This window comes from Bufo gargarizans, chromosome 6 (assembly GCF_014858855.1).
Source record: "Bufo gargarizans isolate SCDJY-AF-19 chromosome 6, ASM1485885v1, whole genome shotgun sequence".
NCBI lineage: Eukaryota > Metazoa > Chordata > Amphibia > Anura > Bufonidae > Bufo > Bufo gargarizans.
Window position 1 is genome coordinate 1,753,123 of NC_058085.1, and position 24,291 is coordinate 1,777,413.

Below are 24,291 nucleotides of genomic sequence, written 5' to 3' on the forward strand. Positions count from 1 at the left end.
TGTTATCAGTTACTACAGCAGCTGTAAGCACGTCTGGGTGGAGTCGTGCTCATAGCTGCGTCACTGGGGAATCTCTTGTAGACATGACATATTAGAAAGTGGGAGTGATATATTTTTATTTTTCATATATTCGTATGAGACCAGCACCCAGGCATCTAGAAAATGTCCATCATTGTCCATTTGACCATATTTACTGGCATGTCAATCTAAAATAATAACATGTATGCAATAATCACAGGACAGCCTGAAACTGGTAAGGTGGCCTAAACTAGTGACCAGCCTGGAAGCACAATGTAGCATTATAATAATATTGCTTGTACAGTCCCATTTTTGTTACTTAGACTCTCAACAATCAGATGTGATCTGTTGAGGAGACCGGCATCAAGTGTTCAGATCTCCTGCAGCGCCCCTATAGAGGAAGAGAGGCATTGCAAGAAGGACTTTATATTATGCAAAAGTGACATCCTTCCACCTGAGCCGTGTGATCCTCTTATTACACGGCAATACATTGTGGATCCTTCAACATACATGTCAATACATTTGGAAGATTCCCGGTCCTCCTACATGGACAGATGCATGCCAGTAAACGAGCGCTGACCATCACTTGTTTAAAGTGCCTTTCAGATGGGGGTGAAAGGGGAATAGCGCTCGTTATTGCTCGTTTGTTGGGTGATCGGTGCTGCATTTACATGATGCAGTTATCGAGAACTAGTGTTATCCCGATATTCTTCCCGAAAAGCACACGGATTTCTGCACGTTCCATTCAGAATGAATGGCACAGTTGCAGAAATTTCTGCAAAAAAATAAATAAAATCAGCCATGTGTAAACCCACCCTAATGATCTTTTTTTAGTTTTTGTCTGCTCCTGGGCTCCTCTGAATTTAGGAGCTTCCCATAAGATAATACAAAAGGAGATATGGGGAGAAATTTAGAATTTAGATAATGTTTATTCAGAGCACTTGCTGTGTGTACAACAGTTTTAGACCTAGAGATCCAGTGAGGAACGTTACTCACCACTATACTTACGTATTATCCAGTATCTGGGATATACCATGCAAGACTCTTGATAACTGCCCTGGACTAAAAGCTGCCTAATGCTACATGTGTACATTATAGATAAGATACATTGCAGCTCACAGAACAACGTCATCTGCAGTACTTTCTGAACCTCCTCTGAATGTATCACTTGAGTCACATCAAGTGTAGACAGGCTATTGGGAGCTGAATATTGTGGCTTGTACCCATTTAACGATGACGGACCAGTGTCTTCATGCAACATACTCAGTATATCAAATATTGTCTAACATTTGTGCCAGAGCTAAAAAACAAGTTAGACAAATTCAAGATAATGGAAGAAAATTGTCAGACTGGATAGACTGTATCTCCATGTCTTTTTTTTTTTCTTTCTTTGAAACGGGTAGAGATTGTCATTGGAAGCGATCTTACATGATAGACCAGTTTTGACATATTGCAACTGAAGAAGATTTGGTTGGGGTTAATGACATTGCCACCCTGGTCTTCAACCTTTAACCTCTGTACAGGGATGTGGACCCTGCTGCAGGGGAACCACCAGGCCATTACCTCTTAGATTAGTCTCTGAGCAGTGGCTGCTGATCCATGGGGGTCAAGGGACTCAGGGATCAGGCAAAATAGTACTTAGAAAACAAGCTGTGGTCAGGGCAGGCAATGTGAAATAGTGGATATTGATCCACTGTGCCTACAGAACAGTTTGGCTTGAGTCTAATCCTAAGGGAGTTATCCTGGCTGATGTCTGGTTCTCAGGGCAGGCAGAGTTTGCGCAATCCAAAATCAGTCCGGGGATCAGGCACGCAGGAAGAAGGTGTCAGCCTGTGTGGAGTAGACGGAGTAGCACTTATCTGGTGGCTATGCCCACTGGGGTAGCGGGTCAGCGGCAGGTCTGGACCACTGGGACAGAGGACAATAGAGCCAGATGAGTGCTTCTGGGGCTGTGTCCGTCAGGAGGAGGAAGGTGGCAGTGGGTACGGACCTCTGCTGTAACAATTACTCTCCATTGTGGCCAAGAGTAATGCACATGCTCCCAAGGAGAGGCTCCAGGATAAACAGATAAGCCTAGCAGGGACCCAGGAAAATGCTGGATCAGCGCTCTGACAGCCATGCCTGCTGGAATAGCAGAGGTTGATTGTCACCGCCAGTTCTATGAGAAGGTCTGGCAGACCTTCTTCTTTACCTCTTGCATGACATTCTTTGTTTTGGTTTCACTTTGTCATCTTCTTTCCTTCTCCCAGCTGTCACCTATTTACACTAATTCTCTCCCTTTATATTCCCTCCCATACTGCCTCACTTTGCGGTTTATACTACTTCATGGGTGAGGTGTTCACTGCTGGAGGCTGTGGCTGCTGATTCTTCAGATAAGTATTTTTCCTTTATTTGTGTTTCTTTGCAGGCTTGATTCTAGGTGACCCTGACTCCGTCCGTATTAAGTGCAGGGAGCCGGTGGTCGTGTCCCCTCACTATTATAGGGTTTTCAGGTGTCACACAGTATTAGGTACGTGGGCATGCAATCGTCTACCATAAAGACCTTTGCATGGGCATAGCAGTCAGGGAGAGCTCTAGGGGTTTTATAGGGCTCACCAATATGCTCCTTAGTTTGGGATCAAGCCAGTCGGATGTTTATTTATAAGTTCCAGCTTTCTGCAACACCATCTGTGTGTCACAGACGGTGTACAGGAAACAAGGCAAAGCAACATGCATAAATGACTCGCTGGATCCAAAAGCTAGGGAACCAAAGGGAGACCCCTGCAGAAGACCTGGCACTTTCCCTGGCTGCTCAGCCTATGCAAAGATCCGAATGGTGGAAGTTTGCATATCCACGTACCTTGACTATATAACCCCTGAGCACCCTACAATAGTGAGGGGACACGACCACCGGCTCCCTACACAAGATACGGAGGGAGTCAGGGTCACCTGGGATCCAGCAAACAGAAAATAACAGATAAATGTTCAACACTTAACTTTGTAGCAGACAGGAGAACAAGATCAGCATGCACACACACTCCAGGAAGAAGTATAAGCCGCCCAGAAAAGCATTCTGGGGAGGAATTTAAAGGGAAGCAATTAGTCCAACACATGACAGCTGAGAGAGGCTAACGAGATGAGGAACTGAATACCACAACAAAGAAAGTCAAGGAGGAGGTTCTGAAAGGCCTCTGTCAGAGCTTCTCAGCTGTCTGGTTGTGACAGTACCCCTCCCTCTACAAGTGGACTCCGGACACTCAGAACCCACCTTCTCAGGATGGGACCTATGGAAAGCCCTGATGAGCCGAGAGGCCTTAATGTCCGTCATTGGGACCCACATCCTCTCCTCAGGACCATACCCTTCCCAATGAACAAGGTACTGAAGAGAACCGCGGACAAGACGAGAATCCACAATCCTAGAGACCTGAAATTCAAGATTCCCATCAACCATAATCGGAGGAGGAGGCAAAGGCGAGGGTACAATGGGTTGAACATAAGGTTTCAATAAGGACTTATGAAAGACATTATGGATCTTCCAAGTCTGAGGAAGATCAAGACGGTATGCAACAGGATTGATGACAGACAGGATTTTGTAAGGCCCAATAAACCTAGGACCCAACTTCCAGGAGGGAACCTTCAATTTGATATTCTTGGTAGACAACCACACCAGATCACCAACATTCAGGTCCGGACCAAGCACACGTCTCTTATCTGCCACACGCTTATATCTCTCACTCATGCTCTTTAGATTATCCTGAATCTTTTGCCAAATAGATGACAAAGACGAGTAGAATCTGTCCTCATCAGGTAAACCAGAAGACCCCTCTCCCGAGAAAGTCCCAAACTGCGGATGAAACCCATATGCACCAAAAAATGGTGACTTATCAGAGGACTCCTGACGACGGTTATTTAAAGCAAACTCAGCAAGGGACAAAAAAGAACACCAATCCTCTTGATTCTCCGCCACAAAACAGCACAGATATGTCTCCAGATTCTGATTGACGCGCTCTGTCTGGCCATTCGACTGCGGGTGGAAAGCAGAAGAGAATGACAACCGAACCCCCAAGCGAGAACAGAAAGCCTTCCAGAATCTGGAAACAAACTGCGTGCCCCTATCAGAGACTATGTAACATAGTAACATAGTACATAAGGCCGAAAAAAGACATTTGTCCATCCAGTTCGGCCTGTTATCCCGCAAGTTGATCCAGAGGAAGACCCCTCTCTAGTAGCTATAGCCTGTAATATTATTAAGCTCCAGAAATACGTCCATGGCCCTCTTGAATTCCTTTATTGTACTCACCATCATCACCTCCTCAGGCAGAGAGTTCCATATTCTCACTGCTCTTACCGTAAAGAATCCTTTTCTATGTTTGTGTACAAACCTTCTTTCCTCCAGGCGCAGAGGATGTCCCCTCGTTACAGCCCAGAACTGTACACAGTACTCCATGTGTGGTCTGACTAGCGATTTGTAAAGTGGTAGGACTATGTTCTTATCACGGGAATCTATGCCCCTTCTGATGCAACCCATTATCTTGTTGGCCTTGGCAGCAGCTGCCTGACACTGGTTTTTGCAGCTTAGTTTGCTGTTTATTAAAATTCCTAGATCCTTTTCCATGTCAGTGTTACCGAGTGTTTTACCATTTAGTATGTACGGTTGACTTGCATTTTTCCTTCCCATGTGCATAACTTTACATTTATCAGTGTTAAACCCCATCTGCCACTTATCTGCCCAAGCCTCCAGTCTATCCAGATCCCTCTGTAGTAGTATACTGTCCTCATCAGTGTAAATTACTTTACACAGTTTAGTGTCATCTGCGAAAATTGATACTTTACTATGCAAGCCTTCTACAAGATCATTAATAAATATATTGAAGAGAATAGGGCCCAATACTGACCCCTGAGGTACCCCACTAGTGACAGTGACCCAATCTGAGTGTGTACCTTTAATAACCACCCTCTGTTTTCTATCACTGAGCCAGTTACTTACCCACATACAGATGTTTTCTCCCAGTCCGAGCATTCTCATTTTATATACTAACCTTTTATGTGGTACAGTGTCAAATGCTTTGGAGAAGTCCAGATATACGACATCCATTGATTCGCCGCTGTCAAGTCTAGAACTTACCTCCTCGTAGAAACTGATTAAATTAGTCTGACATGACCGATCCCTCACGAAGCCATGCTGATATGGCGTTATTTGCTTATTTCTGTTGAGATGCTCTAATATAGCATCTCTCAGAAAACCTTCAAACAGTTTACCCACAACAGATGTTAAACTTACCGGCCTATAGTTTCCAGGGTCTGTTTTTGGCCCCTTTTTGAATATTGGCACCACATATGCCATGCGCCAATCCTGTGGGACATTCCCTGTCAGTATAGAGTCTGCAAATATCAGAAATAAGGGTCTGGCTATGACATTACTTAATTCCTTTAGGATACGGGGGTGTATGTCATCCGGTCCTGGCGATTTGTCTATTTTAATCTTTTTAAGTCGCTGATGTACTTCTTCCTGGGTCAGACAGGACACTTTTAATGGGGAATTTATTTTTGCGTTCTGCATGTCATCTGACAATTTATTTTCCTCAGTGAATACATTGGAGAAAAAAATATTTAACAGCTTTGCTTTCTCCTCATCGCTCTCTGCGACTTCCCCCTCATTACTCTTTAAAGGGCCGACACCTTCAGATTTATACTTTTTAACATTTATATAATTGAAGAACATTTTAGGGTTAGTTTTACTCTCTTTGGCAATTAATCTCTCGGTCTCTAGTTTGGCCGCTTTTATTTGTTTTTTACATGTTCTATTTTTTTCCTTGTAGTTTTTCAGTGCTTCCGTGCTCCCCTCCTGTTTCAGTGAATGATATGCTTTCTTTTTGTCATTTATTGCTTTCGTTACAGTTCTATTTATCCACATTGGTTTCTTTTTATTCCTTAACCTTTTATTACCATACGGTATGTACCTCTCACAATGAGATTTTAGGATGTTTTTAAAGATATCCCATTTTGTGGCTGTATTTTTATTTTTGAGGACTTTGTCCCAGTTAGTTTGGCCTATGGCCTCTCTTAGTTGGCCAAATTTAGCTTTTTTGAAGTTTGGTATTTTTGTTCCTCCCTGTAGAAACGCTCGTTTGAATGATAATTGGAAGGTTATTACTTTGTGGTCACTATTTCCCAGGTGTCCCCCAACCTGCACGTCTGTTGTTCTGTCCGGCCTATGTCTGAAGGAATACCGTGCAATTTGACAATGTGATCAATAAATGCCTGCGCCAGCGTCTTAGCATTGGGCAAACCAGGAAAAGGGATGAAATGCACCATTTTGCTAAAACGGTCCACCACCACCAGAATCACAGTCTTCCCCGAGGAACGAGGCAGGTCCGTTATGAAGTCCATGGACAGATGTGTCCAAGGACGGGAAGGAATGGGTAAGGGAAGGAGAGGACCTGATGGCCGTGAATGAGGGACTTTGGCACGAGCGCAAGTCTCGCAGGCTGCCACAAAACCCTCAACCGACTTACAAAGCGCAGGCCACCAGAATCTCCGAGCGATGAGATCCAGTGTGGCTCTTACTCCCGGGTGCCCAGCAAGGACCGTATCGTGGTGTTCTTTAAAAATCTTGTGTCTTAAAGCGAGATGCACAAACAACCTCCCAGGAGGACAAAGATCAGGAGCCTCTGACTGGGCTGCCTGCACCTCTGCCTCCAATTCAGGAAAAAGAGCAGAGACCACCACACCTTCAGCCAAAATGGGACCCGGGTCTTCAAAATTCCCGCCTCCCGGAAAACAACGTGACAGGGCATCTGCCTTCACATTCTTAACTCCAGGGCGGAACGTGACAACAAAATTAAACCTAGAAAAGAACAAAGACCATCTGGCCTGTCTCGGGTTCAGACGCTTGGCTGACTCCAAGTAGGCCAGATTTTTATGGTCAGTAAATACGGCAATAGGGTGTCTGGCTCCCTCTAGCCAATGGCGCCATTCCTCAAAAGCCAACTTGATGGCCAACAATTCTCTATCTCCCACATCGTAATTTCTCTCTGCGGAGGAGAGTTTTCTTGAGAAAAAGGCACACGGTCGCCAATTGGCAGGAGAGAAACCCTGAGACAAGACCGCCCCCACACCCACCTCAGAAGCATCAACCTCAACTATGAAGGGTAAAGAAACATCAGGTTGCACCAAGATGGGAGCGGAAGCAAAACTCTCCTTGATATCAGAAAAAGCCTTACGCGCCTCTACTGACCAAGAAGAAAAATCTACCCCCTTTCTGGTCATATCAGTGAGTGGTTTAACAATAGAAGAATAATTCTAAATGAACTTCCTGTAATAATTGGCAAAGCTCAAAAAACGCATCAGCGCCTTCTGATTCTCAGGAAGCTCCCACTCAAGCACAGCGCGGACCTTCTCGGGGTCCATGCGAAAACCAGAAGCGGAGAGAAGAAACCCCAGAAATTGAATTTCTGGAACCACAAACACACATTTTTCCAGTTTCGCATATAATTTATTCTCCCGCAGGATGAGCAAGACCTGACGTAAATGTTCCTTATGAGTTTTGAAATCGGGAGAAAAAATCAAAATGTCATCCAAATACACCAATACAAATTTTCCCATCAAATGATAAAAAATGCTGTTCACGAAATGCTGAAAAACGGCTGGGGCATTCATCAAACCAAAAGGCATAACCAAATTTTCTAAATGGCCCTCAGGGGTATTGAAGGCCGTCTTCCATTCGTCCCCTTCTCTGACCCTGACCAGGTTGTATGCCCCTCTTAGATCTAATTTGGAAAAGACTTTAGCCCCAACAACCTGGTTAAACAGGTCCGGGATCAGAGGAAGCGGATAAGGGTCACGAATTGTGATACTGTTCAGCTCCCTGAAATCCAGACAAGGTCTTAAAGAACCATCTTTTTTCTTAACAAAGAAAAAACCAGCGGCAACAGGTGACTTAGAGGGTCGTATGTGTCCTTTTCTCAGACTCTCAGAGATATAAGCACGCATAGCGATCCTCTCAGGTTGGGAAAGATTGTATAAACGAGATTTAGGCAGTTTGGCATCTGGGATGAGATTAATAGGGCAATCGTACTCCCTGTGCGGGGGCAAATCCTGAACTCCACTCTCAGAGAAGACATCCGAAAATTCAGAGAGAAAAGATGGTACAGTCTTAGTAGCAACCTCAGAAACAGATGTCATGAGGCAATTCTCTCTGCAAAAGTCACTCCAACCATTTATTTGCCTCGCTTGCCAATCAATGGTGGGGTTATGTTTAGTGAGCCAGGGTAGCCCCAACACTAGAGGGGTAGACAAACCCCTAAGGACGAAACATGACACATCCTCAACATGAGCATCACTCACAATTAAACGGATATTGTGAACTATGCCCTTTAATGATTTCTGAGAAAGTGGAGCGGAATCAATCGCAAAAACCGGAATATCCTTTCCCAAAGTGCACACCTGGAAACCATGAGCTATTGCGAATTGACTATCAATGAGATTGACCGCTGCTCCACTCTCCACAAAAATTTCACAAAAAATGCTCTTGCTCTCTAGCGCCACCCTAGCAGACAGGACAAAACGGGAACTACAAGCAAACGGAAAACCTTCAATTTCCGCCTCAACCCTGCCAATAGTAACAGACGGAACATTTTTAAAAGATTTTTTCCTCTTTGTTTCTTTATTATTCCCAGAGAACTGCCTGAATCTCCTAGAGGGACAAATATTTGCCAAATGATTTATACCTCCACAACAAAAACAAACCCTCCCATGAGGGCTGAATCTTCTATTGTCAGAAGCAATCAACCCCAGCTGCATGGGCTCCTGCTCAGAAGGGGCTGACAGCGACTGAGACCCCTGCGCACAGAATGGGACTGCTGCACAGTCCTGGGACCGAGTATGACAGGAAGGAGTGATCTCTCCTCTCTCTCTAAGACGCCTGTCAATACGAACGGCCTGAGACATAGCAGAGTCCAAAGAAATAGGCCTTTCATGAAAGGCAAATGCATCTTTCAATCCCTCTGAAAGACCATGGCAAAATTGACTTCGGAGTGCAGCATCATTCCAACCAGTATCAACTGCCCATCTCCGAAATTCTGAGCAGTATATCTCTGCGGATTGTTTACCCTGGCATAAGAGATGTAGTCTAGACTCCGCCAGAGCAATACGATCCGGATCATCATATATCTGACCCAGGGCTAAAAAGAATTCATCCACTGAACGGAGGGGCCGTGCCGCCTCCGGCAGCGAAAAGGCCCAGGACTGAGCGTTACCCCTGAGCAGAGATATAATGATCCCCACCCTCCGTTCCTCATCACCAGAGGAATGGGGAAGAAGGCGAAAATGGAGTTTGCAAGCCTCTCTAAAACGCACAAAATTCTCACTACCCCCGGAAAACGTATCCGGGAGCGAGATCTTAGGCTCAGAACAAACTCCATGAACGCCAGCTGAAACGGTCACTTGAAGCTGAGAAAAAGTCCTGCGGAGATCAGCTACCTCCAATGAAAGACCCTGAAGGCGTTCAGCCAAAAGTGAAACCGGATCCATGCTTGAGACGGTTATGGCGGCTTATAATGTCACGGACGTTGTACAGGAAACAAGGCAAAGCAACATGCATAAATGACTTGCTGGATCCAAAAGCTAAGGAACCAAAGGGAGACCCCTGCAGAAGACCTGGCACTTTCCCTGGCTGCTCAGCCTATGCAAAGATCCGAATGGTGGAAGTTTGCATATCCACGTACCTTGACTATATAACCCCTGAGCACCCTACAATAGTGAGGGGACACGACCACCGGCTCCCCACACAAGATACGGAGGGAGTCAGGGTCACCTGGGATCCAGCAAACAGAAAATAACAGATAAATGTTCAACACTTAACTTTGTAGCAGGCAGGAAAACAAGATCAGCATGCACACACACTCCAGGAAGAAGTATAAGCCGCCCAGAAAAGCACTCTGGGGAGGAATTTAAAGGGAAGCAATTAGTCCAACACATGACAGCTGAGAGAGGCTAACGAGATGAGGAACTGAATACCACAACAAAGAAAGTCAAGGAGGAGGTTCTGAAAGGCCTCTCTCAGAGCTTCTCAGCTGTCTGGTTGTGACACTGTGACATTGCTAGCAGCACAGCTAGAGCAGTGGAAGGCTGGCGGGCCACCGACATAAAATACATGAAGCCCTGTTTTCCTAAGACTTCATATATTCAAGTACATATTAAAGTAATGCTATCGTTCCCAATCTGACATCAGTCACAGAGAGATGTAACTGCAGTTGGCAGGGCAACCATAAGATGCCTTGTAGAATTATGCACATCTTATTAAATGTAAATGCAGATAAAAAGCTCAATTTCATATTGTTTTTATTTCCATGTGTTTTAAGTATTGTTTATGTCATTTAGGCTTTATTAGTAAAATGATGCCATTCAATCAGCAAAAACTTTAAATTGTCACTAACCGTTCACACAACTTTGCATAAATCAATAATACAAGCACAAGAAACTTTGTAATATGTTTTATCGGTGATAAATGTGTAGTTCTCCTGTTATCAGCTGGTGAATAACAGCTATCACTAACTTTCATCCCCCTGATAATTGCTTTTTACTTTGAAAAATTTACTTTTCCCATCCAGGACAGATCATCTCTGCAGAAGGATTATATTACACATGTCAATGCAAGTCGATGGGGAAGTGAGTGAGCACGAGCTGAGGAGACATACACAGACAAGCAGACGACACACCTACATGGGAAAATTAAGGCTCAGAACAAGTGCTTCATTCACAAAAATACTAAATACTTGTCTGCAATCTCCTCCCTGATCCTGGGGCTGCTTCTGAGTGACTGTGAGACAGTTAAAGAGGATATTCTCGTCTACTTTCTGTGTGTGCAGTGGATTTCAGCTAGTCTCCATCCAAGAGGAGATATTCAGCAAGCACAGAGGCAAATTGCTAAAAATGCCTTATACAAGTGGTATAATGCCTCATGTAAACACTGTACTACTACTGATTAATAAAAATTTTGTTTGAAGCTCAGCGCCACTTAAAGGCTGGGTTTCCATTTTCCGGTTTTTTTTAAGCAGATCTTGAAGCCAAAGCCAGGAGTTGATTCAAAAATACAAGACTTCAAAATTCCTGGCTTCAATAACTGCATTTAAAAAAAACTGAACCTGGAAACCGAGCCTAATACAAAAATGACATAACTAAGCCGGGACAAAATCTATTTGAGACAACATAGAAAAATGCAAGCATTTGTTCGTGACTCCATCAAACATATTTATATATAAAAAATTGCAATGACCATTCATTCATTAGTGCTTTAAAGAACTGGTGCAATTATTGAAATAAGACCCTCTATGCCATTTTTTGACTCATGTGCCATTTAGATCAACCAGAATAACCTCATTGGAGCATCCAGGGAGGATCAAAAGGGCCTTTCATGCAGTCTTCATAGCAACCTTCACCAACCAAGCGATTGGTCAAACCTCCATGTCACTGATACTAGCTGAGTACCAGCACCCCTCCAGTTTATGATCAGTGACATCAGTTGTTGACTAAAATGGTCGTGAAGCCTGTGATGACTTGGAACTTGTTGCTGCTGAAGTTCACTTGAAGCTGTTTCAGGCCGGCTTTGTATGGAACCAGCTCAAACTCCAGGATGGATTTTTCTTTTGCTTTCATGGTACCCGCACTGAAAAATAATAGAGTACATCTATCATATGACTGACTGGCTAGAACGTACAGTATGGAATAGATATATGCTACAAAAATGTAGAGTTGCTTATTCCTCATACACATGGTGCCCATGCACAGCTATGAGCCTATACTATATTATCTTGTGCATCCGATTTTAGGCAAATGCATATAGACATTTTTTTCTCCTTTTTTAAAAAAAGATATGAAATCGAAGAGAAAAAAAATGTCTGGCATATTCCATTGAATGTCATGTTACTACAATATGGCGGCATGGAGATAACTTGCTGGTCCATTACATCCATACAGAACTGAAGGAGTGAGTAGAGCCATATGTGTATGTCTTATGTGGTATCCCACAATGAGGAGGCCTTCTTAGCTTTGGAAGAGATGGATCATGCTTTAGAGCAGAAGTTTCACTTTTTTAAGTTGCAGGGTCCTGCTCGTCCTCCGAGTCAATGCAAATTTTTTCTAATCTCAGAGAACCCATTAACCTAGGGAACTATTTCTAGGACACAATCCTTAGTATTCAACTTTCTTGGTTCACTTACAGTATTTTCATCTGACTCTTCAAAAGTCCGCTGCCCTCGATCAACAGCAGGCAATCGCTTACGTCATCAGTGAGCGGATTGGAGAATATGAGTTGTACTCTGCACGGTTGGTTTACTCTTGCAGATCCCTTAGGCTGCAGGACATAAAAATGGTGATAGTATCATACCTCATGACAGTCTACATGTAACATAAAGCACAATGGGCTAGCCACCCTACAGCCTCTTATCCCACACATTGTATCCTCTCAGGACGTTCCTCTTGTATATAATGAATTTAGAGATGGATAGACACTCAGTACTAGTGAAGAGCGGCAGGGGCAATATTCAAATTCGCAATATTCCGTGAATATTTAGTAGAATATTGGTCATATAATTCGAGATTATATTCTTGTATGCGAAAATCGGCAGTGTAATATTCGCGTAATGCACGTGAAATACAGGTGTGGGTCACTGATGCTACATTTTTCAATCTGGTATAGGTTTCCTGAGACTGGAGAAAATGGTTGGCACGGCAGAACATTAGAATAGCTTTATATGCAGATAGAGTGCTCCAATATATTTGTGCTTGCGAATTTGGCAATATCTGCTACACTATAGATCAATCTAACCTACACTGACTATCTCCCCCTAACTTTCTGAATTATATATATAAGTTAACTGCCTAATATAATACAACAAACCACAGAGCACAACAATGTCACTGCTGTCGCTCTCATAACTGCCATAAACTTTAGAGAATGGCTGCTGGGGAGGTTCTTATATAGAGAGGGGTAGGCAACGTTTCTATTGGTTGCTAGGGATGTTGCTAAGCTGTGACAAAGCCTTCTCATTGGCCCACAAGCTAGAAGAAGGGAGGGATGATCACCTGATCTGTACTGTGTTAAAAAAAAAAAAAAAGAATATTAGTCATTACGAATATATAGCACTATATTCTAAATATTCGGGAATTCTCAAAGTACCAATATTCACGCTAAAAATTTGCTTTTCGAATATTCGTGCTCAACACTACTCAGTACCAGATCTATTTATCTATAAGCATTCTTTTTCCAGACTTTCTTTTATAGGCATTCTTTTTTCCCTATAGAGAGCTCTATGATAAAATTACTGAAGTAACACCGCACCCGAGCATGCTGCAATAAAAAATTCATAAAAAAAAGCCACATGCAGTTTTTGTGCCAAAAGTACATTGAAAATATAAAGGAAGGACTTCTCCTTCTCCTTCCTGCTGGATCCACTTCTGACATTTCCTAAAAAAACTGTCAGATAGTGTTTGGCGCGAATTTTCGAATCGCGAATATTCATCGCGAATATAGGCACTTTGAGAATTCCCGAATATTTAGAATATATTGATATATATTCGTATTTTTGAATATTCTAGATTTTTTTTCATCTGCACCCATGATCCCTCCCTGCTTCTTGCTTGTGGGCCAATGAGGAGGCTGCAATGTCTTTGTCTGAGCTTAGCAACATCCCTAGCAACCAATAGGAAAGTTGCCTACCCCTTGCTATATAAGAACCTCCCATTTTCTTCAGTTTTTTTAAAGTTCTGAAAGAGACAGCAGTGTCATTGCTGTGTCTGTGCTTTGCTCATTACATTAGTTAGTTATCTTATATATATAATACAGATAGTGGGAGATAGTCAGTGTAGGTTATATCCTGATATAGTGTAGCTGGTAGGTTCCAGTGCAGGGTGTTAGGTAGTGTGTAGGTTCTGCTGTCCATACATACATGCTACAGACATAGTGCTGTGATGTCACACCAATACTTGCACCAATCACTAATATGTAGTCAGACCTGCTAAAATGTGAAGTTGCACATATTGCGCCAAAATATGCGCATCATTAATTGCCAATTAGCGCAATAGCGAATATATTGGAGCACTCTATCTGCATATAAAGCTATTGTAATGTTCTGCCGTGCCAACCATTTCTCCAGTCCCAGAAAACTTCTAGCAGCTTGGAAAATGTAGCAAAAGTGTAGCAAAAGTGTCCCACTATGTGCTATATGTGGGCACTTTAAAGTTTTGCTGCTAACTGTCATATTTAATGTATTGTATTTCCTAATATCAGGCTGGCATTGTTATTACATCTATTCGCCCCTAGGTGGTGCTGGCACCACTGATATATATATCTGGGGTTTGCTAAGTTAGTTGTTAATTCAGTGTGTACAAGAGGAGAAACAAGTATATGGAGGAGCAGAGCAGGCTCAGTCCAAGATGTAGTTGCCTTTCTTTCCTCTGGGCCCTGATCAAGCTTGGAGATGACAGACCGAGTAGTCACAGCAGCCCAGCACAGACAAGTTTAACTGTGTTTTACTACAACTAACTCCTCATCCTTTCTACTACCATCAGCATTTGCACCTTATGGTGCTGGCATCACGAACACAGGGGCCCAGCCACCCAAGCACCTTAAACACCTATACCATAAAGGGCACCTCAACTTCCATCTGGCTGGTGTTCCCTGCAATAGAGAGTGCCCCGGAGGATTTTGTGCTGTCTTCCCCTCCACTGCACGCCGGCCCAGGGAGCTACAGAAAAGTTAGTACAACTACTGCACCCATTCGGCACACCACCACTCTTACTCACTCACTAAACCCCTGTGACCTGGACGTCGCAAGTGTACGTCTTTCTTTGTACTTTTCCTTAACTGCATGCGAAAGTTCACATTTTCTGACAATTGTGGTGGTCTCATTCTTACGTCATGAATGGCACATCTTCCTCTCCCTCTGGGCTGTAATTTCTAAATGTTATCGGAGATTACGTTGTTAATAAAATGATATAGTGCAACAGATCGAATTTCCATGATCCTGCATCCGACTCTGCCTCACATCATCTGTTTAAATCGATGTGGGTCTGCCATTGACTTACATTGTCCTTTTTTTCACAACAGTATATTGAGACATGTATTTGTCAAACATATGCTGAAAGGACACTTTGGCATGGCTGGCTAAAGAAAGTAAGCATCTACATTGGGCTAATTACTGGTGTACAGAGGCAGACCATGTGACTGCTATGTGGCCCAGGACAAGAAGGGGCCCAGTCCTAGTTGGGATTACTGGAGGTGAAAACTTGGTCAGGACTCTACTCTCTAAAAGAACAACTTTTAGCAAATGAGGCAGTTGAAAAAAATGGCCCTAGGGTCATTGATAGGGGTTTAGGAGGAAACCCTTCTGTCCTGTGTGGGGGCCCTGGTCTGATCCTTGCTATGGTGCCATTACTTGTCTATGTACACCATTGCTGGTGTATATGCCAAACTTAGCGTCTAAAGTACCAGCTCTTACTTCACTGAGTCCAGAAACCTCGGTGACACATACCTTCCGTCAAACGACGGACCCTTGCGCCTTCCTACAATATATATATATATATATATATATATATATATTGGAAAAGATTCAGTATAATTTGTATTTCATTTCATTCATTTAAAATGCGCCTATTGAACTCCTAAACATAGAAAGAGTGGGAATTTCAATCAATATAAGCAATCTCTATACACAAAACGATATATCAATCTGCTCAGATCCCCCTGCTCTGCAACATACTGCAGTTCCAAAGTGCTGGGCTCCCTTTAATGTAAGTCTGTGTATTCCTATGGACTGTAGCAGTCACATGAGAAATCCGTATTGAGCAATATGGTTGTTAGCACACAGACATTGAGGACAGTACATGCATTGTTTTATACACATGACGTATGCACAGTTCCATCTGGTTAACGCACACTACACATTATATCTGACAAGTCTTACATTAATCATGATCTGTGGCATTGCTAGGTTGATGTCCTTCTCGACCAGAACTTTCTCCCAGGTTATATTCTGTTCCCCCACAGCTGCCACTCTTATCAAGTTGTTATCTTCAAGGTACTTTCCATACCGTGAATATGGGATTTGCAACAAGATCCATTTCTCTGCAAATAGTAGACACCAAGCCATTAACAGAAGTTCAGACTTACAGAAAATCATTAGTGAAATTGTAATGCAACTTTCAGTGGTTCTTATGGCAATGAGGTCCATATGTCCATGTAGTAGGCCACAGACCTGGTGACCATTTCCAGTGGTCTTCAGGTCCATGTTCCATGAGACATGGCCCTAAATAGAACATGTTCTGAGTGGCCTAGAACAAGCCAAATTTGGCTGGATTGTCTCAGAAAATTTGTGATTTTTTTGCAATTGTGCAATTTAACTATACACACAATTCTGAATATGCTTGTTCTACAACCCTCAACAGTATTTTATTCGTAGAGCACCAGTTTGTTCTCCAGAGCTGCATTTTCTACTGTAAGTGAAGCATACCTCCCAACATTTGAATACCAAATTGAGGGGTATTTTCAGACACATTGCTTTCAGTTTGGACCCCAATATCATTAACACCCTTAGGGCTCATTCACACGACTGAATAAATGAGTCTGCATTCTTTCCGCAAAACCGGTGCTGACCCATTCATTTCAACAGCTGTCCTCATCTGTTGTTCCGTTCCGCAGCCCCACAAAAAAAGATAGAGCATGTCCTATTCTTGTCCGCAATTGTGGACAAGAATAGGCATTTCTATCATAGTGCTGGTCATGTGGGTTGGTATCCATAGTTTGCGGATCTGCAAATTCCGGACCATAAAACACTACGGCTGTGTGAATGTAGCCTTAGTATGTACATACACGTGTATCTATTATTTTGTGGTACAGCTGTGGAAAAAAAAGAGAAAGAAATTGACTGATGTGTGGTATGGCCAAAGGGTGCAATAGGCAACCATTTTGGAGGCTATGAAGCATGGGTATATATTGTCTCCCTGCCCCAACATTTAATTGTAGGTGAATCACTTCCAGGAAGTGTGGAACAGAAAGTACGACTCCCCAGATTTCTGATGAATTTCCATTTTTTATATTGAGTGAAAGAAATTGTAATGAAAAAAGTCACCGTCCCCCTCACCCACTTCTGTGTCAGAGAAGGTGAAACGGGTGCTCACTCTAAACACCAAATTTGTCATTGTATTTCCACTGACATATATCCCTATACAGCTCTGTGTTCAGTCATAGAGGTTATTATAAAATTGTCTGCCTGTAGTTACCACTGTTGCCATTGACTGCAAAGGAAGCTTTAAAAAATCTCTGCGCTGAGCTCTCCCTAGTGGCGGCTGCAGGAAATACAGTGTTTTCATGTCTGGAACAGGAACGCCATAGCAGTTTGTGCACCAAAAATTCGTCAGTGCTTAGAAAAGAGTGTAAGTTAGTAAATGTGATGCATTTTTAATAGTAAATCTAGCCCAGTGTGTCTCAAATGTAGTGTCGATATGCAACCCTACATTCAATAGTTTTTTTTCTGATAGATAGAATTAATTTACATTACCTTCTTTAGGCCCGAGGTCAATGTACTTGGAGTCCTTCCAGAACTGGACCCCTGGTTTCCCTGTGTGCTTCAAGGACTGTGCACTGAAGCTCAGCTTTAATGTCTTGGGAACAGAGAGAAAATTAACAGATAATAAAACCAGATTGATGGTTTGTCCGAGCTGTGGAGACTCCTTCAGCTTAAACTTCAGCAGTAGTTTTGCATCTCTTAGTGGGCGGTTTGGTTCTTCACGATCAGGAACTGGTTCTTGTTCAGGTGACATGCCATTAGAAGGGAATCCATTGGTGATGTGACCATATGGAGCACCATTTGAAGATAAATTTATGTTTCTACTCCTTAATCTTTGCAAAGCTTTCTGGAAAACCTTCCTTTCTTCAATTGTTCCTTATTAACATAGTAAAATAAAATACTTAGACAATCACACGTGGAATTTACTTCAACTTTTTGTTCATCTAACGACTTTCTGTGCTTCCCACAAACTCTTTGGGGGAGATTTATCAAAACTGTTCTAAAGGAAAACTGACCTTTTTCCCCATAGCAACCAATCAGATTCCACCTTCTTTTTTTCAGAGCTCCTTAGGAAAATAAAAGGTGGAATCTGGTGGCTATGGACAACTAAGCCAGTTTTCCTTTACACTAGTTGTGTTCTGTCAAGTGGTGGACTTGAAAGTCGATTAACTAAGCCACATGCACATGTTGTGTGTTACAAGCAGGTTTCCTGTGTGGATATTGTATACTTCTACAGTGGCATGTTTTCCAGTGGCATTGGTGGGCACATGCATGATAAAGCCAAGGATAGTACATTTCACTTCTCTTCTCATTTATTCCATGTGCAGTGCATATGGAATGAAGCGAGGTGTAACATCCTTGGCTTCCGTGATGCAGAGCGCATTCACCGAGTGCTGTCAAAGTTTGAATTTCATTTACCTTCTTCTACAGAGATGGATGGGTTTGCTGGGAGGAGCAAGTTTGAGACCCTAAACCCTAGCTGCATAAAAGCATGCTGGTTTTGTGCTGTCAGAGCTAGTGGCTGGCTCTGCACTTCTAGGCTGCTGCTAAAATCTATTTTTCACATAGAGCTCCACTTTGCCTTTCTGATTCCAACATGTATCTCTAGTATTTTAAAAACTATTTTTGATAACAAAAATAACTATAGCCATTATTATGTTCTACAGTTAATATCCAGTGCAAGGCTGGTATCAACATCACATGAACCTAGGCTTGAGGGCCTATATGACCAACTGGGTTATCAGGTTTCATGCTTGTCAACATCATGGCGGAGAGGTCCAATTGTGCCCCTCTTCTCTTATTCAGAGGCATAAGCTACAGTATATCAACTGAGGCTTTCTATGCTGGAAGGTAATGAAGCATCAGTAGGGCCCCATGATCAACTTCAGTTTAAAAAATGTGCCATCTGAAGAGGGACATCAGAGAAGGTTCCTTGACTATTTCATTGTTTTGAATGCATCTTATCATCTTATAGGGCATATATAGCATAGTAATATAAGATACATGTGATTAAAGGACTAGAGTTTCATAAAAATACTGAGTATGTTGAGGGTATACATTTCAAGAATTGCTACATACATATGCGTCCTACCTTCATCATACTTGTAGGTGTCGGTGATATCTTCACGTTCATCTGACCCAACACACTTTGTACTGATTCGATTTCCAATCAAATGGGGATCACAGAAATATTTTTCTTTATTTTTTCCGTATACTGTCCATGTCACACAGTCTGCATTCACCATGGAAAACACAAAGGGACCATCATAGTTGAGGTGGACCTCTCCTTCTTTTATAGCTTTTACGGAGGCAGGTCCACAGCAGTAAATTCCTGTAGGAAGGTACACAACATCAGGATAAGAGCCTTCCTCAGCAATGAATTGAGAGATGATGTTATCCTACTCTTACTGTACCATTGCTTGTTTCCTGGGGGGTTGGATCTAGAACTTGCCAACCTCCATATCCTGGTGGTAGATCTCTTCTTGCCATCCAGCATTCACACCATACATGGAAATTCCTAGCGGAGAAAAACATAACATAATGATCCTTATTTATGTATCATATTCTCTAGGCCATTCCTATCTACTGGCATCTAAATTCGAATGCCCCAGCATCCTGTACTTGTTCAGTGTCTGTGCAGTTTTATCTGTGGAAATCGGCATTCTGGGAAACTGTAGAATCAAGTATTTTATAAAGTCCAGGTATGAGCACTGTGCATGGTAAATGTAAGACTTGTGTATGGTGCACTACTGGATGGGGTGTATAGTTCACCCAGAATGCTCAGATGAGATAAAAGAATCCGGGAAACCTGGGTTGTTTCAGCAAAGTGTAGCTATGGGCCTGGAATTTTATGGAATGGTTGGTGGGTAGGTTGGTAGAGAGACCTGCCATTCCCACCCCTCACTCTAATATGGCATTTTACCCTAGTCTGAGATGAACCCAGGTATAGCTCCTGGACTCATTGCTGTCAGGATAAAACCGAGCTAAAAGCCTCCTTCAGGGTCAGTGTCTGGAAGCTGCATGACCTGTGTTGGCTCTGCAAAGCCTGATCCCCCTGTGTTGGATTTGAAGTACATAGGTGAGGTAACCTGATGTATAGTTAGTGTCTGGATGGACGAGGTGATTTATTTTTTTATGCCATGCGCATGTGGATGCGAAAAAGTGAATAGTGAACTTGCATGGCATTGTGTTGGATGAAAAATAAAAGCTGTTTGGGCTTTTAACCTCTGAAATGTGTGAGTCTTTCATTACCAACCCCATCACAACCACATTGACCCGCGACAGCACATACTTATGTATATGCCTGATGATCTAATTGGTGCCATTAAACAAATTATGTATTTTATCTCATTTGATGTGTGGAATGGGTCTGGGCTTTCCTTACCAGATACTGTCATTGCTTTCTTTAGAAAGTTTCTTCCCATTGGTGTCATAGTACTCATCAATTATCAGATTACTATTAGTGTCATGAGCTGAGTCAAAGTTTGTGACAACACGAGTTGGGATTCCTAAACTTCTCATCACTGGAGAAAAGGAGGCAAAAAATAGATTATTCAATCTACTTATCTACTTAAAGGCTGCAGTATTTTCATAATGTACAAGAACATCCAGGTATTTGCTTGCAGGGACACAAAATGTGAGAAAAGACACATGACTTAAGACAAAGTTTTCCATAGAATTAAATCTTAATGGCTGCCAAGAAACATGACCGCTGCTGTATAAGGCTAGGGCTACACAGCGAACTTGGTAGCGACAGCTGTCACGCTACCAGGTATTACAATGTAGCAGTTCAGCCATAGACATAAATGGGGTCATAGCACAACTTGCATGTTTGCTATCACCATGAACCTGGAATTGCAAGAAATTCAGAATTTTGTGATACCAGTGTCACGGTCGTGGCAAATGTGGGAATCGCGCTGTGACCCCATTCATTTCTATGGCTGCATTGCTACACTTTGATTCTTGATAGCGTGACAGCTGTTGCTCCCAAGATCTCCATGTAGTCCTAGACTGAAAGGTCCACAGTTATTAAATTCCCACCCCACTCATTCAGTATTACTATAGCTGCAGAGCAATGATGTCACTGCTGCTTTCCCATTCTGGAGCCCACCTACTCTAGCAGTGTCGGACTGGGGTACTTAGGGCCACCAGTGTAACTGATTCTGGGGGCCCACCTTAGGGCTCCTGCACATTAACTTAATTTTTTTCCATGTCTGTACCGTTAACTTCACTTCAATGGGGCCGCAATTTTTTTTTTTTAATAAATGACTCCGAGTGCATTCTGTGTCTGTATGTCCGCATGGCCGTTCTGAAAAATGATAGAACATGTCCTATTATTGTGGGCATTACAGACAAGGACAGGACTGTTCTATCAGAGGCCGGCTGTTCTGTTCCGCATAATGTGGAATGCACACACCCAGTATCCATGTTTTGCGGATCTGCAATTTGCAGACTGCAAAGCATCCAACGGTCATGTTCATGAGCCCTTACAGGGATAACAGAAATATAAAGATGAAGTATGATGGCAGACATTCACAGCAAAATGCACAAACATACATGTGGCAGAATGTACACATATATGAATATCCTGCACTTAAGTCAGTCAGAAACAAGACACATGCAGCGCTCACCAATCACTCATTGGACACATGTAGGACACAAAACACTTACATGGGTCACATGCCACTGATGCATACAGTTGTGTTCAAAATAATAGCAGTCAGACATGACTAACCTGATCAATCACTGTTGTTGGTAGAAATTATATTTCTACATGGCAAATAATTTACTAGCAGGTGTAGTACAGTAATAGAAACCCAACAAAGCCAACTGTCATGACATGCATGCTGCTGAATCTCTGTAATTCAATCACTTATTGCAAGGGTCAAAATAATAGCAGTGTGGAGTTCAATTAGTGAGGTCATTCAAGCTTTGAAAAACAGGTGGCAATTATTGCCCTTATTTAAAAAAGGAAGGCAGCAAATGTTGTAGATGCTGGATACATTGCATTTCTCTCTGAAATTCGGAGGAAAATGGGTCGTTCCAGAAATGGTTCAGAAGAACAACGTACCTTGATTAAAAAGTTGATTGGAGAGGGGAAAACATATAAAGAAGTGCATAAAATGATCGGCTGCTCAGCAAAAGTGATCGCAAATGCTTTGAAATGGCAACCAAAATCTGAAAGACGTGAAAGAAAGCGAAAAACTACTATTCAAATAGATAGAAGAATAGCCAAAATGGCAAGGACTCAGCCAACAATCAGCTCCAGGAAGATCAGAGAAGGTCTAAAGTTACCTGTGAAGCCAAGCTATCGGCAAGAAGCCCCCGCAAAGTCCCACTGTTGAAAAAAAGACATGTGCTGAAGAGGTTACAATTTGCCAAAGAGCACATTGACTGTCCTAAAGAAAAATGGCGCAACATTTTGTGGACTGATGAAAGTAAGATTGTTCTTTTTGGGTCTAGTGGCCGAAGACAGTTTGTCAGATGACCCCAAACACTAAATTCAAGCCACAGTACACTGTGAAGACAGTGAAGCATGGTGGTGCAAGCATCATGATATGGGGATGTTCTCATTGGGCCTATTTATCGCAGACCAGGGATCGTGGATCAGTTTGAATACATCAGAATACTTGAGGAGGTCATGCTGCCTTATGTTAAAGCGGAAATGCCCTTGAAATGGGTGTTCCAACAAGACAACGACCCCAAACACACCAGTAAACGCGCAACATCTTTTTTCCAGACCAACAAGATTGACGTTATGGAGTCGCCAGCCAAATCCCCGGATCTTAATCCAATAGAAAACTTGTGGGGTGACATCAAAAATGCAGTTTCTGAAGCAAAACCAAGAAATAGAGAAGAACTGTGGAATGTAGTCCAATCATCCTGGGCTGGAATACCTGTTCACAGGGGCCAGAAGTTGGTTGACTCCATGCACCACAGATGTCCAGCAGTTCTGAGAAACAGCGGTTATACAACTAAATAATGATTAAGTGATTCAAAGGAAAGCAAAATCTTCAAACATTTTTCAGTTTATATAGTAAATGTTTGAGTTTGTAAAGAAGAATCCAAACACTGCTATTTTTTTGAACAGTCTAATATTCACTTTTCTTAAACATTTTTTAGAGGAACAACACAAATTTGACATAGTTTTCTTCATGTTTTGATTTGGAATAGAATGTGTAGTGTTCCCAATGCATTTGTGTGTATGGAAATAAAAGCTATTTGAAGGATTTTGAGCTTTATTCACTTTTTTAAACGCACTGCTATTATTGTGAACACAACTGCACATACACCACTGATACATAGAACATATAATGCACACACCAATCACACATAGGAAATACACAATGCACACACCAAGACATTTATGCCTAACCCTCTTTAACCCTGTAGCACACTTAAAGGGGATAAAGAAGTTATCTCACTTCAGCAATTGGCATTTATCATGTAGAGAAAGTTAATACAAAGCACTTACTACAATGTATCGTGATTGTCCATATTGCCACATTTCCATCACATTATACACAGCACGTATCCATGGTTATTACCACCGTGTAATCCAGCAGCGGTGGCCGTGCTTGCACACTATAGGGAAAGGTGTTGGCCTATGCGCATTTCCAGCCTTTCACTATAGTGTGTAAGCACGGCCACCACTGCTGGATTACACTGTGGTAACAACCACGGATATGTGCTGTGTATAATTTGATGGAAAGGAGGCAATATGGACAAAAACAATACATTAGTAAGTGCCTTGTATTAACTGCATGATAAATGCCATTTACTGTAGTGAGACAAACCCTTTATCCCCTTTAAGCATAAATGTCTGGCATGAAATTTACCAAATCTTAACCTCCTCATATTGTACATAATCTACATTATAATTAAAAGGGTTGTCCTACCATAATGACCTATTGTCTATCTAAATGATAGGTTATAAATATCAGATTGCTGGGGTCTGACTGCTGGGACACCCACTGATCATGAAAAAAGGGGTCCTGAGACATTCAATTACATTACCACTAGAGTTGAGCGAACACCTGGATGTTCGGGTTCGAGAAGTTCGGCCGAACTTCCCGGAAATGTTCGGGTTCGGGATCCGAACCCGATCCGAACTTCGTCCCGAACCCGAACCCCATTGAAGTCAATGGGGACCCGAACTTTTCGGCACTAAAAAGGCTGTAAAACAGCCCAGGAAAGGGCTAGAGGGCTGCAAAAGGCAGCAACATGTAGG

General features: G+C 42.5%; 1 protein-coding gene across 2 annotated transcripts in view; it reads right to left on the reverse strand.

Annotated features, from left to right (window-relative positions):
* Window positions 1-10,321: 10,321 nt before the first annotated feature.
* Window positions 10,322-24,291, reverse strand: part of LOC122941275 (protein-glutamine gamma-glutamyltransferase 5-like) — a 54,467-nt gene continuing 40,497 nt past the window's right edge. For both annotated transcript variants that reach the window (XM_044298371.1, XM_044298373.1), the window contains exons 7-13: window positions 20,446-20,584; window positions 19,475-19,578; window positions 19,153-19,392; window positions 17,553-17,936; window positions 15,960-16,120; window positions 12,216-12,349; window positions 10,322-11,662 (exon numbers count right to left, since the gene is read on the reverse strand). In XM_044298371.1, the coding sequence (XP_044154306.1) occupies window positions 11,515-11,662; window positions 12,216-12,349; window positions 15,960-16,120; window positions 17,553-17,936; window positions 19,153-19,392; window positions 19,475-19,578; window positions 20,446-20,584 (1,310 nt within the window). In that variant the 3' untranslated portion in view covers window positions 10,322-11,514. The remainder of the gene's footprint in view (window positions 11,663-12,215; window positions 12,350-15,959; window positions 16,121-17,552; window positions 17,937-19,152; window positions 19,393-19,474; window positions 19,579-20,445; window positions 20,585-24,291) is intronic.